Source organism: Phyllostomus discolor, chromosome 10, assembly GCF_004126475.2.
Source record: "Phyllostomus discolor isolate MPI-MPIP mPhyDis1 chromosome 10, mPhyDis1.pri.v3, whole genome shotgun sequence".
NCBI classification, from domain to species: Eukaryota; Metazoa; Chordata; class Mammalia; order Chiroptera; family Phyllostomidae; genus Phyllostomus; species Phyllostomus discolor.
Window position 1 is genome coordinate 84,000,137 of NC_040912.2, and position 14,167 is coordinate 84,014,303.

Sequence of the window (14,167 nt, forward strand, 5' to 3'; positions counted from 1 at the left end):
CAGATTGGTTCCATGCTTTCAGTCTTATGTCCCCCGGAGAATCAGAGGGAATGGAAATCTCAGTCCTTCATCTGGCTGTGTTACCCGTGGCTGTCTCTGTGCTGGGACGCAGTCTCTTCCAGTCCCCTGCCTTCTGGAGGGCGGGGGCTGCGACAGTCTGGCCCCCTTTATACACCGCCGCCTCCGGCAACACGGGGACGAGCACTTCTCAACACTGTCTGTACTGTTGCTGCTGCTCTGTGAGGGGAACGAAACTGAAGCCGCCCCCACTTTTATCGCCTTTAGCAAAGGCAAAAACATTAATTTTTCTATTAGGTTCCTGAATCTCCAGGAAAAGTCTCTTTGAAAGCAATGACATTTTTATTTTCTTTTTCTCATGTATACTCCACATCCTATCTGGGGGGGGGGAGTGAGGGGTGTAGGTGTGAGTGACTCAGGGTGTGTGTGTGTGTGTGTGTGTGTGTGCGTGCACATGTGTGTGTGCATGTCTAGCTTGCAGAGAAAATGGTACACAAAAATCTAAATGTAGCGAAGCGATATTACTAGGAGAGGGCAATATTCTTTCTTATTTAAAGGCCTTATCCATAGGTTTTCCATGAAGTTCCCTTCACAGGTTTATCTATTGCATCTCAATATCGGTTCACAGACCCTAAACTGTATGACTGAGAGACAGAGAGACAAAGAAGCTGAGAAATAAAATTAGAAGTTTCTGCCCATTGAGAATCAAAAACAGATGAACAAGTGTCCTTGAAAATGAAGGAACTCTGGATTGAGAATGTAAATCTCGAGGAAAAGATTCTGTTTATTTTGTTCATTTTTGTTTTTCCCAATACTTACTAAGTATTAAATCAATATTTCCCAATGTTAAATATTAGTAAATATTTAACATTCAATATTTATTTTCAACCTCCCAAGGGCACCATTCCTTATTTTATGACATCAGCTGAGGCGAATTTGGCTGGATTTTAGAACTGCTTTCCTGTGACACACCCTCACAGAGCAGTTCAATGCACAGCAGAGGGCCTCGGGGTGAAACGCGCTCCCTGCTACTAAGTGCGCTCGGACACAGGTGTTACTGGGTGGCTCGGTCCACTGCAGTCTCCAGAGACCTCTCCCCTCCACCAGCCCTGAGGGGCAGGTGGGGAACTGTCGTGACAGCAACTTACATACCAGGCGGCCTGTTGACGTTGCCTTGGCAACTGGCCCCAGGCCGTGGCTGATGAATGATGGGTCCGGGATAGAACCTCTGGCTGAACCTGGGGACTGCTCCGAGGCCTGGCCAAGGTCAGGGAGAGAGGCTGCAGGGGTGTCCCTGCTGCGCGTGAGGCAGGGCAGGCTGGTGGTAAGAGCACTCCCAGTTCTACCTCGGAGTTACCTGGCCCGTGCCACAGGCATCAGGGAGAACCGTGGGGATCGCTTTTGAACCTTATCTTCCAGAAGACACTCGAAGTGCTACCTGGCTTGACATGAGACTATTCCGCTCAGACCCGCCCCCACAAGTTCTCCTGACACTCCAGGAGCAGCAGGCCCTCCTGGGCACTCCCCAGCACGGACAGAGGGCGGGAGCACGCCCAGGGCAACAGGACAGGACAGTGCAGCCCGGGTCCCAGCCTCCCGCCTGCCAGGAAGCTGCTTCTGTGTCAAACATTGGGGTTCTCGGGCCAGCCCGCTCCTCCGAGGGAAAGCTCTTTCTTGACTAAGCATCTCTTCCTTCTCCTCTTCACTTCAGATGATTTCTCCTCCACCCCCCAGTTTTTTTTAATCTCCTAGTTTTTTTCTTCAAGGCAAAGAAACTTACGTAGCATCCGTATAGCATGGCTACCTCTCCCACTGCCTTTCTAGACACCCCCTCCGCACGGCGCTGGCTGCTCCGGACGCGGCCCAGATGGCTGCCCCCGCACGGGACGCCCTTCTGCCTTCTGTGCCCAGACAGCGGCTGTCTGTCGTCCATGACCTGGCCCCTCTCCCACTCGGCCAGACCCCACAGTCCTTTTTGATTCTTGAACGCGCCTCAGAGTCTCCGGATAGGCTGTTCCACCCGCACTGTTACAGGCATTTCTACTTAGTATTTTCACTTGTTAGGAAGTAAAACTTTCACCCACACAAACTGGAAGAATTGCATGACCCCCTGGTGTATACCCATCACCCGGCTTCAACCAGTGTCCACTCATGGCCACTCATGCAAGTCCCCACCCTGCCCCACTTCCATTTAAAAAAAATCCCAGACATTGTAGCATGTCATCTGGAAATGTGTCGGTATTTATCTCTAAAAGAAAAGGGCTCTTTTCCAAAACACGACCACCACACCGCCACCACGCTAAAGCCATAATTCCCTAAGCACATTGAGTATCCGCTCAGGGTTCAAGGTCCTGCAATTGACTCATTTTTTTTAGGCTGGTTTGTTTGAACCAGCATCCAAACCAGCCCACCCGGTTTTCACTGGCTTATTCTTATTTGTAGAAAAGATCTCTGTCCACACATCACTTCCTCCGAGCAGCCTCGAGATCCCCAAGTGCTGGGACGTGCACGTCCCTTGTCTGTTCTTCTGCAGCCCCCGGGATGTCCACTCTGTAACCCTCACCGCTGGTCTGCATCCTGAGATAGACTGTGAGGCCCACCGGGCGGGCCAGTGGGTTTCAAAGGGACGCCCCCACGCCCAGTGAGGTGCCTGGCCAATGGTATGCACCCGCTCTGTGTGCATTGAATGAGTAAGTTAATAAATGAGCCCCCAAATAGAGCTACAGCTCCCGTTCCTAAGCCCACATTCAACATAATGATTTGCTTATGAGGCCGTTTCCCCGTGGAGCAGAGACCTAATTATTTTGGAGCCCCAGCGCCTAGCCCAGCACCTGGCACTCCATAAGTGTTCACCGAAGGGCAGCTGAATGAGTAACACTTGGGTTTCTACTCCAAGATCTGTCTGTGTGACTTGGGGTTCACCAGCTTCCCTCTCTGGGTCGCATATGCCTTGCCTCTATAATGAGGAATCTGGGTTCACGGTTCCTAAGGTCCTTTGGGGTCTAAGTTGAGATTCTGAGTAGGGGCCCAGCCTGGTGGGGAGTCCCCATTTGCCATACATTTGCTGCCCTCTGCTGGCAGGATGGGCTCAGAACCCCTTCGTCCCCAATTTTCCTGGAAGAACCACACAGGCAGGTAAAACAAGGTCCCGGCGGGAGGACTGGCCTGCAAACGGGACAGGGACATGCATGTCGTTGCCTCGCCTGGGTCCCACTAAAACATGGCAGCCCGAGCCGCCCTCCACCCACCCCCACCCCACCCACCCCCGCAAAGAGGACCACTGGGGTAGGTCACAGGCAGGCGGAGAGACTAACCCCGTGGTCTCACCCCACTGGCTGTGCATCAGAACCCGGGAGTGGAAGGTTTTCAAAAACAGGGATGGGGCCGGGGCCCACCGCAGACCAACGGTCAAATCCCGGGAGGGTGCGCCCAAGCATCCATTTGCATTAAAAGCCGCCGGCTGCACCCAAGGTTCGGCCGCAGCAGGACTCCTGGACCAAGCGGGTGTCTGTCTGCCTGCCTGTATGAACTGAGCCGAAAGCTTGGAAGCACAGTGCAAAGCTCACTCACGGGAAGAAGAAATGAAGGCTTTGACTTTACAGTGCAAATTTCCCTTCGCCTATCTTAACACATTTTCCTTCCAACGGGCCCACCCTGCGAACCCACGGCAGGCTGCGGCCCCTCAAAAGTTTTAGACCCCCGTGCCAGAGCACACCCGGTGCAGCAGGTCCTCAGAACGTTCTGCTTCGTTCAATGTCACTTCACCGGGTGAGGGCCAGGGAGGGGCAGTGCCGCTCCAGCGGAAGTCGTCCAGGGGATGTCCGGGTGCCCCGGTTCGGGGCACTGTCACCTGTACACCTTCACCCCCAGCATCTCACCAATGTCTCCCAACTTTTCTAATCTGCTGGGTGACAAAGGGGACTCTCATTGTGTTCATTTGTAGTCACCGTTACAACTCGTATTTCTTTTTCTGTTTTGCCTCTTCATATCCTTTGCCTGTTTTCTTAATGAGTTCCTCTTCTTAGCTCTTTGGGTTTGGCTCCTATGAACCCTTTCTTTATAGATGTTGCAAACTTTTCTTTCTTTTCTGTTCTTTTCTTTTCATGTGGCTATTTCACTCTCTGTCTTTTAACTTTACAAGGGACCAGTTAGTACCTACAAGACTCCAGTTTCTTCATCTGATAGCGGTCTGGTCGGCGTGCTGGGGGATCGCACAAGGCAGCGTCTATGCAGTGCGTAGCCTGCCGCATCAGCTATCGTTATATGAACGCCAGTGATGTTTTATACCAGGCTTCTCTGTACGACACTCAAAGACTCCCTGCCGGGCCTGCTTGTCCTCAGTAACGCACAGCACCATGAAACAAACACTAGAGTGGTCTGCTCCACCGAATATGCGCAGTGCTCACCAAATGCGTTTTGGGTGGTGTCAACCTTTGATTTTGTGGGGTTTCCACTTAAGTGTTTGCTAAAGTCGGACAGGACTCTAGAGTTCATGGGAAAGACAGAAGGCGGTGTGGCTTGGTCTAACTCGACACCCCTCCTTTGTCTCGATCTGTCAGGCGGCCCCCGAGTTCTGCAGCCTCCAGGAAGGCCTGCCCTACCTGGACATGGTGATCGCAGAGACCCTGAGGATGTACCCACCGGCTTTCAGGTAGGCGAGCCCCTCCGCTCCCAGCCCTGCCCCTCAGTCCTCACCACCTGCGTTATCACAATGCTGGACTCCGGCTCCTGGAGGCAAGTCTGAGTGAGTCTTTTCCCCCAGGGGCATCAGTGGTAATGCCTTCCACACAATAACCATAGCAACAAGCGTCTTAAGGCAACCTTCCTCCCCAGCCCAAGCCAGTCTCTTTGACCTCCCAGTTCTGTGACTTTGGCTGTTCCCCCGGCCCATTCATTCGTTCCTTCATTCAGCAACTGTTTGCTGAGCATCTGCTCTGTGCCAAGCACCGGGAAATCAGCCAGCTACAACACAAATAAAACCCATGCCCTTGGAGTTGACATTCCAGGAGGGCCGTCCAAGGCCTGGGATATACCTCCCTGCTCCCCCCAAAACCCGCACCCGCCCCGTCCTCGGAGCTCCCAGGTCTCCCCCAAGACTCCAGGGAGGTCTGGCTCGGTCACACCGTGCCGTTCCTCGCTGCCTCCCTGCCCCAGCACTTCTGCCTCTGACTGTACCTCATGTTATATTCTTGGACACGTTTCAACCACTCTGCAAAACGCCTCCAGTGTCAACAGCCGCACGAACCTGGAGGGGCCTTGAGAGCAGAAATTGAGGCCACCTGCTTCCTTCAAAGTCCCCTAAGCAAGGCTTGCCGTGGGGCCCGGGGTCTCACCTCAGGTCCCCGGGCTCAGAGGATGACACAGTGGGCAGCCCTCGGGCTCTAGAAGCAGAAGCAACGCAGAGCGTTGAACTCTGTGTCAAAAGTTCCGTCCACACTTCTACAAAGTCACAGACCACGTAAACCTTTTGCTATTTCAAAAGAGAAAACGTGGATGATGTGAAGGTCCCTTAAAATTATATTCCAAAACCATCACCAGAGAGTGTGATTATGGTGATGCTGTCCAATACGGTCGGACCCAGAGCAAATGGAGGGGACTCCGGGGGTGTGGGTGAAATCGCGCAGTCCCCAGGCCCACGGGCTTCCGTCTCCTGGTGTGGGAGCAGCAGCATGGGCGGGCCCGCCTTGCTCTCCTGACGCCGGGGTTAAGAGTGACTTTCCGGGCCTCCCTTCATTTGGGGGGCGCCGCAAAGCAAACTGCATCCAGTCCCTGTTTTTTAAGTGGTTTACACCCAGCGTCCTTCCAAGGGTATTGTGGGCCGCTGCTATACACATTAAAAGGAAAGTGAAAATAAGCCATTCAGGGACACAGCAGAGTGGAGGCCATCAGAAGGAAAGGAGCCTGAACGGGGCCCCGGAGACAGCCGGTAGGTAACCGGGGTCGGGCCGTCTGGGTGCGGAGGCTCCTGGCCCGGAGGAAGCCCGGCGGAGCTCAACAGCCAAATCCTCCAGGGGGAGGAAAGTGTATAAACTCATCAAAGACACATCATTTCCTGGATCTCAACTCAGTCACGGATGCATCCCGTGAGACCCTGAAGAGATGACGTGTTGAGTGACAAAGGGAACGGGCTCTTGAACACAGCACGCCGCGGCCAATTCTCCAATTCTCCTGCTGACGCTTCGTGAGCAGCGCCGTGTGGAGGGAGGGAAGCGGGGTGGGGGAGCCCTGGTGCTGCGGAAGCACCAGAGGGCCGCACAGAAGCCAGTGTCTGCGGATGAATTTGTTAAAATTCCCTCCTACAGCCGCATGCAGTGCCCGTGCTGTTTTAATGACCCAATGGCCGCAGACCAGCGATTTTCCACCTTCTCCTTCTCGGGGCACACATACACTAATTACTAAAATTCTGCGGCACACCAAAAAAATACAGTCTTTGCTGATCTGACCCCCCAAAATAGGTACAATTTTGATTCATCCACACCAGATGGCTATTGTTGTGTTGGCTGTTGTCATTTTTTTTTAAATTTGACAGCCTAAGGGAAAAGAGGTGAGTGCCCCTGAATAAATAGGTATTGCATGTTTTAAAACTTCTTGGGCACACCGGTTGAAAATCTCTGGCCTAGACAGTGGGTCAGGCCGTCTTGGCCTGGCCCCAAGTTTGCTGTGTGACCCTGGGTGAGTTCTGCACTGCTCTGTGCTGCTGTTTCCGGAGTATTCAGGGGGCAGGCGTGCCTGCTCCACCCGCCCGCGGAGCACAGGAAGAACCGGTGGCCTAGTCCTGCCCCTCTGAGCAGCCTGAGGGGGAAGGAAGGAGTCGAAGAGCAGCGAGCACCAAGCTTCGAGTCCAGGGGCCGGCTTCCAGTCCCCGCCTCGGGCAAGCACGGTCTCCCGGGCCTCACCTTCCCCTACGGCTTCTCCGTGGGCGATTTTCATCACGTCAGCTCTGCTGATGGCCGTCATCCGACAAGAGAAACGAGACCGGCAAACCATCCTCATTCTCGCCCAGACAAGGGGCCAGTTTGCTTCGGCCCAGGCATATGATTTGGGGTGAATGTGAGGAGACTGATGATTTTATTCTTCTAGTCTTCTATTCTATTCTTTTAGTTTATTCTATTTGATTCTTTATTATTGCTTTAATCTCAGAAAAAGCCTGTCAGCTTTTCCTAAACATTGACCCAACTTCACGGGCACCCTCATCTATTAAAAAAAATAAAATAAAAACCTCAGAATGGCCCTTATGAAAAACATCATTCATATTGAATGGTTGTGAATGTGAGTTCCAGATCTATGCAGTATAATTCGGAGATTTTTCTGGCCTTGTATGCAGTCTAACCTAGCCAGACAGAGGGCCAACCACGTGCAGAGGGAAGTCCCTGCTTTCTGGTTTTTAGTGGGTCTTGCATCCTGGCCCAGGCTACTTCCGGTAACGACGAAAAAAAGGGACGTCAAGGAGTAGCCTTGTCTGGTCCTGTTAGAACCGAGGCCGTACACGTCAGAGCCGCCCACCTCCCTACCCACCAGCTTGGGCGCTGGTGTTTGCTTCCAGCTGCAGGTGCATATTAATCGCATTAGTGACTAGGGACCTGAGTGCGGCCCCACAGCCCTGGCCTTCCATGCTCCCGACTCGTACATTAAATGCTCGAAACAGAGTGATGAATGCCGCAAGGAGCTGCGGGTTGCTCTCCCTTTCTTCTATAACTGTAATTAGTAGAGTAATTTTATCTCCTCAATGAGAGTTAAGAAAGCACAGTCCTACCACTTGAAGTAAAAGCCAGTATAGGTTATTTTTAATTTCAAAAGTAATTATTTATGTTACCAAAATATTATGCTTATGCAAAACAGAAAACAAAATCCTAACCAATACAGAAGAATTCAAATAAAATGTTGGCATCCTGCCCTGGCTGGGTAGCCCAGTTGGTCAGAGCATCATTCTGCTATGCCAAGGTTGCAGGTTCGATCCCCAGTCCGGGCACGTACAAGAAGCAACCAGTGAATGCATGAATAAGTGGAACAGATCAATGTTTCTCTCTCTGTCTGTCTTCCTGTCTCTCTAAAAAACAATAAATTTTCAAAAACAAAGTGTTGGTGCCCCTGGTCCCCTGTCATCTTCCATCCCAGGCCCATCCCCCAGGAGAAACAGTGGTAGTAGCTCAGGTATTCTTCCAGAAATTGTATGTTCATATACAAACATAGACAGTCTAGCCCTTAAAAAAAACAACATAAATGAGATTACACCATGGTCATTTGACAGAATAAACAACCTGACCAGCAGTTTTCCTCCCTAGTAGAAGTCATCCAGAGTGACATAGACAATGAATGGGGAACAGATTTTCAAACCCAAATTTCCTTCAGGTAAAGCGATTGGGGCAGGTGAGGGTAATTAAAAGGCTTGACTGTGGGTGGGGGGTGGGGAGGAGGGGAGCGTGTGGCCAGCGGCCATGCAAGCACCCACCAGAATATGAGCCCTTCAAAGGCACCGGTGTGCCCCAAACACCAGGCATAAAATGGGCTCCTCGGGCTGGGTGAAGGGGCGGGTCAAATGCATTCTCACCAAGGGCCAAGCGAGTCTAAGGAGCCTAGAGACTTCGGGTCCTGGGCAGTAGAGTTAATGAGTGGACATGGGGAGTGGCTTGGTCACCCCCAGAAGAGTACAGGGCCCCCTCTTCACCTGCTCCCCAATCTCATGCCACACATCAGACTCAGGCCCCCTTGGCCCCAGCACCCCCCACCCCAGCTCTGCTCATCCCTACTTCGCATCAAGGGGGAGTGACCCGTGTGTCCCCACAGGTTCACACGCGAGGCGGCGCAGGACTGCGAGGTGCTGGGGCAGCGCATCCCTGCGGGCACCGTGGTAGAGATGGCTGTGGGTGCCCTGCACCATGACCCTGAGCACTGGCCGTGCCCTGAGGCCTTTGACCCCGAGAGGTGAGCACCACCCCTTCAAATGGGCCCCTGAGGGACAGGAGTATCTGCGGTTAGGGGTGGCTGCAGGGAGACAGAGATTTGGTAAAGATCTGGTCAAGTCGTCCCCAAACAGCCAAAAGGCAAAGCAATCATATGTTTGCAAGGCATAGTTTTCAAAGGAAATAGTTATACCGTTTCCCCCAGTGGAATCCGGAGTCAGCGTTTCAGCAGCACTGCGTGCAAGGGACAAGGCAATTTCAAACGGGCGTCTTCTGCTTGTTCAAGCCGAGTAACAGGACGTAGGGTCATACATAGTTCAGGTGTGCATGGAAAAGTCACAAAGCGTCACTTCCTTTTAAAAAATTGGAGCCTGCTCCAAAACAACAGCATCAGCCAAATTTCTCCAGAATTCCCAAGAGACCTGGATCCCCCTCCTGTCCTTTGCATGGGTTTGGTCCATCAGCTAGACCTGAATTCGAGGCTCCCGGATTTGAAATGTCTGCACAGGCGTCAACACCCTTCCTGAAAAGGATGCATTTATATCCCTTCCTGTGCGATCTCCCAAGGGGAGGGCTGGCCAGGCAGCAGGGGAGTTTCCACCTTTAGTGCTTCCACCGTCCCGGGGAATGCTCCACAGCTCTACCACTCTACCACGCAGGCACAGGGCAACTGTGCACAGTGGGGCCTAGATAAATGCCACATCCTGCTGCACGGCAGCTCCTGGAAATACGGTAAAGATCGAGCATTATAAACAGTGGCTGCTGGGCTTATTTACAGCTTCAGCTTTGAAAATAAAGATTGCATTAATATTAGGTTGAAAAAAGGTGGATCCAGGGCTCTTTGGGTCCAAAAAAGTGCAGAGGTAGTAAGAAGTGAACTGGCTCTTACAAAATAGTGCCTGTCACCTAGCTTTACTGTCACAGAACATATGTGGCACATGGTGCCATTTGGTGGCAGCTTCTCCAAGGGAGGACTTCCCGTGGTTCAAATACCACAGCTGCCAATGGCTTGGCTTCACTGCTTGAACCAGAAAGGCAAGCATGGGCAAGCAAGGCAGTTGGCAGGACCTGGCTTCCGGGCCGCCAAGGAGGACTAGCCCCTGGGACTCTTCTTAGGACGTGGGTGACCCTCTATGGCCAGCATCACCCTCTGGCTGATGGAGAAGTTGGAGCCAAGGGTTCAGGTAAGGGCTGTGGTTTCTTTCAGACTGTTACCTTTCCGGGTCATGGTGAGCCCACAGGCCTATTCACAGCACAGGGAATTGTGGGAAGGCAGGAGGGCAACCCCAGCTTTCCAGGTGATGCTTTTACTTCAGCAGTGCCTTTGCAGCAAGGGAGGAAGGACTAGCAGCTACCAGCTCCAGAGCTTAGGGACAGGTCCAAGAGAAAACGGGACTCTGTTGACTTCGGTGAAGGTTAGACCCACTTGGTAGGAGTGTCACCTCTGATCTAGGGGACCCCGAGCCAGACCCAGTGGCTAAAGAGGCCCCCAGAACAGAGGTGAGTGTCCTAGGCCAACCCTGCCTGCCAACCCCGCTGTCCCACAGGTTCACGGCCGAGGCCTGGAGGAGCCGGCAGCCCTTCACCTACCTGCCATTTGGAGCCGGTCCCCGGAGCTGCCTCGGGGTGCGGCTGGGGCTGCTGGAGGTCAAGCTGACGCTGCTCCACCTCCTGCGCAAGTTCCGGTTTGAAGCTTGCCCTGAGACTCAGGTGAGCCCCCTGCAGGTGAGCCTGGCTGCTCCGGGCTCAGGGGTGCTCACTCAGTCCTCTGCACTGCCGTTGGCTTATTGTTACTATCACTATAGTTGTTATTATTGTCATCATCCGTGCAGCAGGGGTGGGATACATGATGCTCTAGCTCTTCCCTCTCCGGCAAAGAAAACCCAGTGATCCTGCAAAGTAGATTTTATTATTCCCATTTTTCAGATAAGGAGCTAAAATACAGCTCAGCGAGGTAAGTGACACCCTGAGGTCACCCAGCTGGACTGCAGTCTTCGTGAGGACAGGGAGCAGAAGTCTGTCATATTCATGAAGTTGGATGCCTCGGCACCCAGCTTCATGCCAGGCACATGGCAGGTGCTCATTCACGCATCCCTCAAACGTTACTGAGCAAATGAATGACTAGCCAGAGAGGAGAAGCTGGGGCTCAAACCAGACCTTGCTCACTCCCACACTCTCCCTCTCCTCCACGTGCAGCAGCCTCTCTGCACAGGGTTAGCTGTTCCCCCCACAGCGGCACATGCTCTCCTCTGTGCCTGGAACTCCTCTGCACAGCTAGAGACTGGACCAGAGGGCATAAGGGACAGATAGGGACACAGTGACAGGTGATGACAACTTCAAGATCCGGAGAGTGGCACTGCCCCACACCCCAAACAAACAGGGAGACTGGGGCAAGCTGTGGGACCAGGTGGAATAATGAATTCAGTTGGAATACAAAAAATTCAGGCACCTGATGTGAAAACGTCTACCAAGTTCTTCTGAGAGTCAAGACTGGAGAGAGAAGGGACAAACTGGGGGCACAGAGCCAAACCGAGAGAGGTGAGAGAGCAGAGAAAGCAGGCCCTAACTGCCCATGTGTGTCTCCATTACCCTTGATCTTGACATACAGTGCAGCAACCTGACCGATGTCCCAAACCGCTGCTTACACCTGGCACTCCCCAGCTCAAGAACCAGCCACGGGCCCAGAGCCTGCTGGGTCCAGGGAAAACTCGCCTGAGCCCATTTTATAATACATCCCCCACCCCAGCTTTCCTCTCTGAGAGGGTTCCACCTGCTGGGGCTGCTGCCCTGCCCTGGAAATGTCATCTCTTCCACTTCCCACCCCCAGTCTAACCCCATCCTCCGCATCCCTTGGCATTGCCTCAAATCCCAAAGTGGCCCCTGAGAAGTTCTGCTCACATGGTTTCTCCCATTCCTAGCCCCACCTAAGGTGTCGCTTCCTCCAGGAAGCCCTCCCTGTTTGCTAACACCAACTGCCCTCTCTTTTTTTTTTTGAAGTCCAATGGTGTTTCAAGTTTGTCTAGACCTGCACTAATACGGAAGCTGCTAGCCACATATGGCTATTTTATTTTTAACGATAAAATCAAATAGAGAACTCAGCCCCTCTTTTTGCGCTAGTTACATTTCAAGCACTCAATGCCACATAATGCTAGAGGCTACCGTTTGAAGTAGCACAGGTCTACGCCATCTGGTTTCTTGGTCGTAAAACTGGCCTCCCAACTGAACTATAACCTCGAAGGCCTGGTGATTGATTCTTCTTTTCCTCAAAAGGGTTCATGTTAGCCACCATTTTAACACACGGCTCAAGGGGATACCCTGCTCCTTGAGTACTTCTTTGGCTTTTCTTCCAAGACCTCAGTCCACCACTGATTTGCCTTGTCAGTTAGACATAAGGAAAGCTGTCTGAGTAGCAGCAAGGCCAGGCCACAGCATGTGGGAGCAGGGAGCAGCATGAGGCCATTCCCCACAGCCCCTCAGAGAGGGGGCTGCGCAGTTCCTGGCTGGGCAGGGGGAGGGGGATGGAAAGATGAAGAGTTTGAGGCTTTGCTTGCCACTTTCTAGTCATGTGACCTTGAACAAGTCACTCGTCCTCTCTGAAGCTCCAGCTCTCAATTTGCAAAGTGAGCCACTACCACCTCTTACACGGGGTTCTTGGGAGAATAAACAGAAGACTAAGTGTCCTCCTCGCCTGGAAGGTTTATTAACACAGGAAAGGGGAAGTGCCCCAGGGCCCGCTGGGGCCCCAGGGCCCTGTGCTGGAGAGGCAGCTCCGTGGGCTCTGCAGGGTCCTGCCGGGGAAGCCGTTTTGCTCACTCCTGGCCCAGCTATCCCTCAGTCCTCAGCCCGGTTTCCACAACCCTGCGTCCGGCCCAGTTCCCAGGAAGTTTTCCTGTAGATGTGGTTAACTGTGACGAATACTTTAATCCCCTCTATTTTAGGTTCCACTGCAACTAGAATCCAAATCTGCCCTAAGTCCAAAAAATGGCGTCTACATCAAGATCGTCTCCCGCTGACACAATCCATTACAAGGATGTCTTCTAATTCGAAGAAAACCCTCGTGGAAATTCAGATTGGGAGGTGGGGGGAACATCGCCTAAATGAGAGTGCCTGGGCATACAAGTATAAAAAAAAGGTCATTTACGTAACATTTCCTAAATGCTTAATAAATGTTTGTCACACTTTTGACTTTACCAATGGTGTCTGAGCGACTGACCTGCCTCTCTCAATAAGGAATTGGTGATAAATAAAGAAAACTGTAGTTTTGACAAATCGACTGAGAACTTGGGGTTTTGAAGGTAGTCCTGGCCTCAGGGTGGAAGAAATCTACAGCGCAGGGGACACAGGGACACTCTGGTGAGCTGTCCAGCTCATGGGCGGCCTTTTCAGCTTCTGGTGCTTTGTGGTATTTGACTTAGTTACATTCATCGGAAGCTCAACTTCAAAAGTGCTTCTAAAGTTTCATTAGGCTTTAATACTCCTAGGTAGGGTAATACCAACTTTGTGTTTCAATGCACAGAAAAGTGACAGAGGTTGAAGTGTACTTTTTCTTTTTAGTAGCATCATTTCTTAATTCTGATCAAAGAATCACAAACACAGTGAATTTTAATGAAAATAATCATATGGCTGAGTTCAAATTCAACAAAGAACTTGCAAACTGAGTCCCAGGTCTGCCACCAACAGCCATGTGGTCATAGCTGCTGATCTTCCCACCTCCCTGTGCCTCAGTTTCCTCATCTGTAAAGCAAGGAGGCTGACCTGGATCCAAGACCCTTCCTCTATTTGACTTCTGAGCAGTGTTAAGGGGCTTAATGCCATAGAGGTAACAGACAGGAATCTGTGAACATGGATGGGATACCCAGGCGCCGACCCACCTTTAGAAAGTTCAGGCTGTTTCAGGTGAGCTAGCAGGCCAGGCTGCTACAGAACCGTGGCTGGGAATGCTGCCTCTGCTGTGAGGTCCTCCCTGCTCCAGCCCAGACCACACCCTGCTTCAACCAAAGGGCTCCCCTGGAGCGTCCCTAAGAGAGGAAGGCAGCCTTGTTTCCCAGCATGGCCCCACCCTGGCTGCTGCACACCTGCTAGGAAGTCCTGCCAGCCTATCACACAGCCCTCTCACACGCTTGCTGCTGCCACCTGCGCATCTGTGCCCCTTTGAGATGCCCGGCCCAGGGCTCAGATGCACTGGAGAAAGTCTTCCATTCCCATCCCTGGTGACCCATCTGCCTGTCTCTCCCCAATCCTGGCTCCCC

The 14,167-nt window shown here is 52.4% G+C and overlaps 1 protein-coding gene across 2 annotated transcripts in view; it reads left to right on the plus strand.

Annotated features, from left to right (window-relative positions):
* The window catches only part of TBXAS1 (thromboxane A synthase 1), a 137,975-nt gene extending 124,875 nt beyond the window's left edge, over positions 1-13,100 (plus strand). Inside the window, exons 10-13 of one of the 2 annotated variants that reach the window (XM_036010957.1) lie at positions 4,578-4,669; positions 8,803-8,940; positions 10,466-10,643; positions 12,857-13,100. In XM_036010957.1, coding sequence (XP_035866850.1) covers positions 4,578-4,669; positions 8,803-8,940; positions 10,466-10,643; positions 12,857-12,931 — 483 coding nt within the window. In that variant the 3' untranslated portion in view covers positions 12,932-13,100. The remainder of the gene's footprint in view (positions 1-4,577; positions 4,670-8,802; positions 8,941-10,465; positions 10,644-12,856) is intronic. The other variant, XM_028525746.2, reaches the window with a different exon arrangement.
* The last annotated feature ends 1,067 nt before the right edge of the window (positions 13,101-14,167 follow it).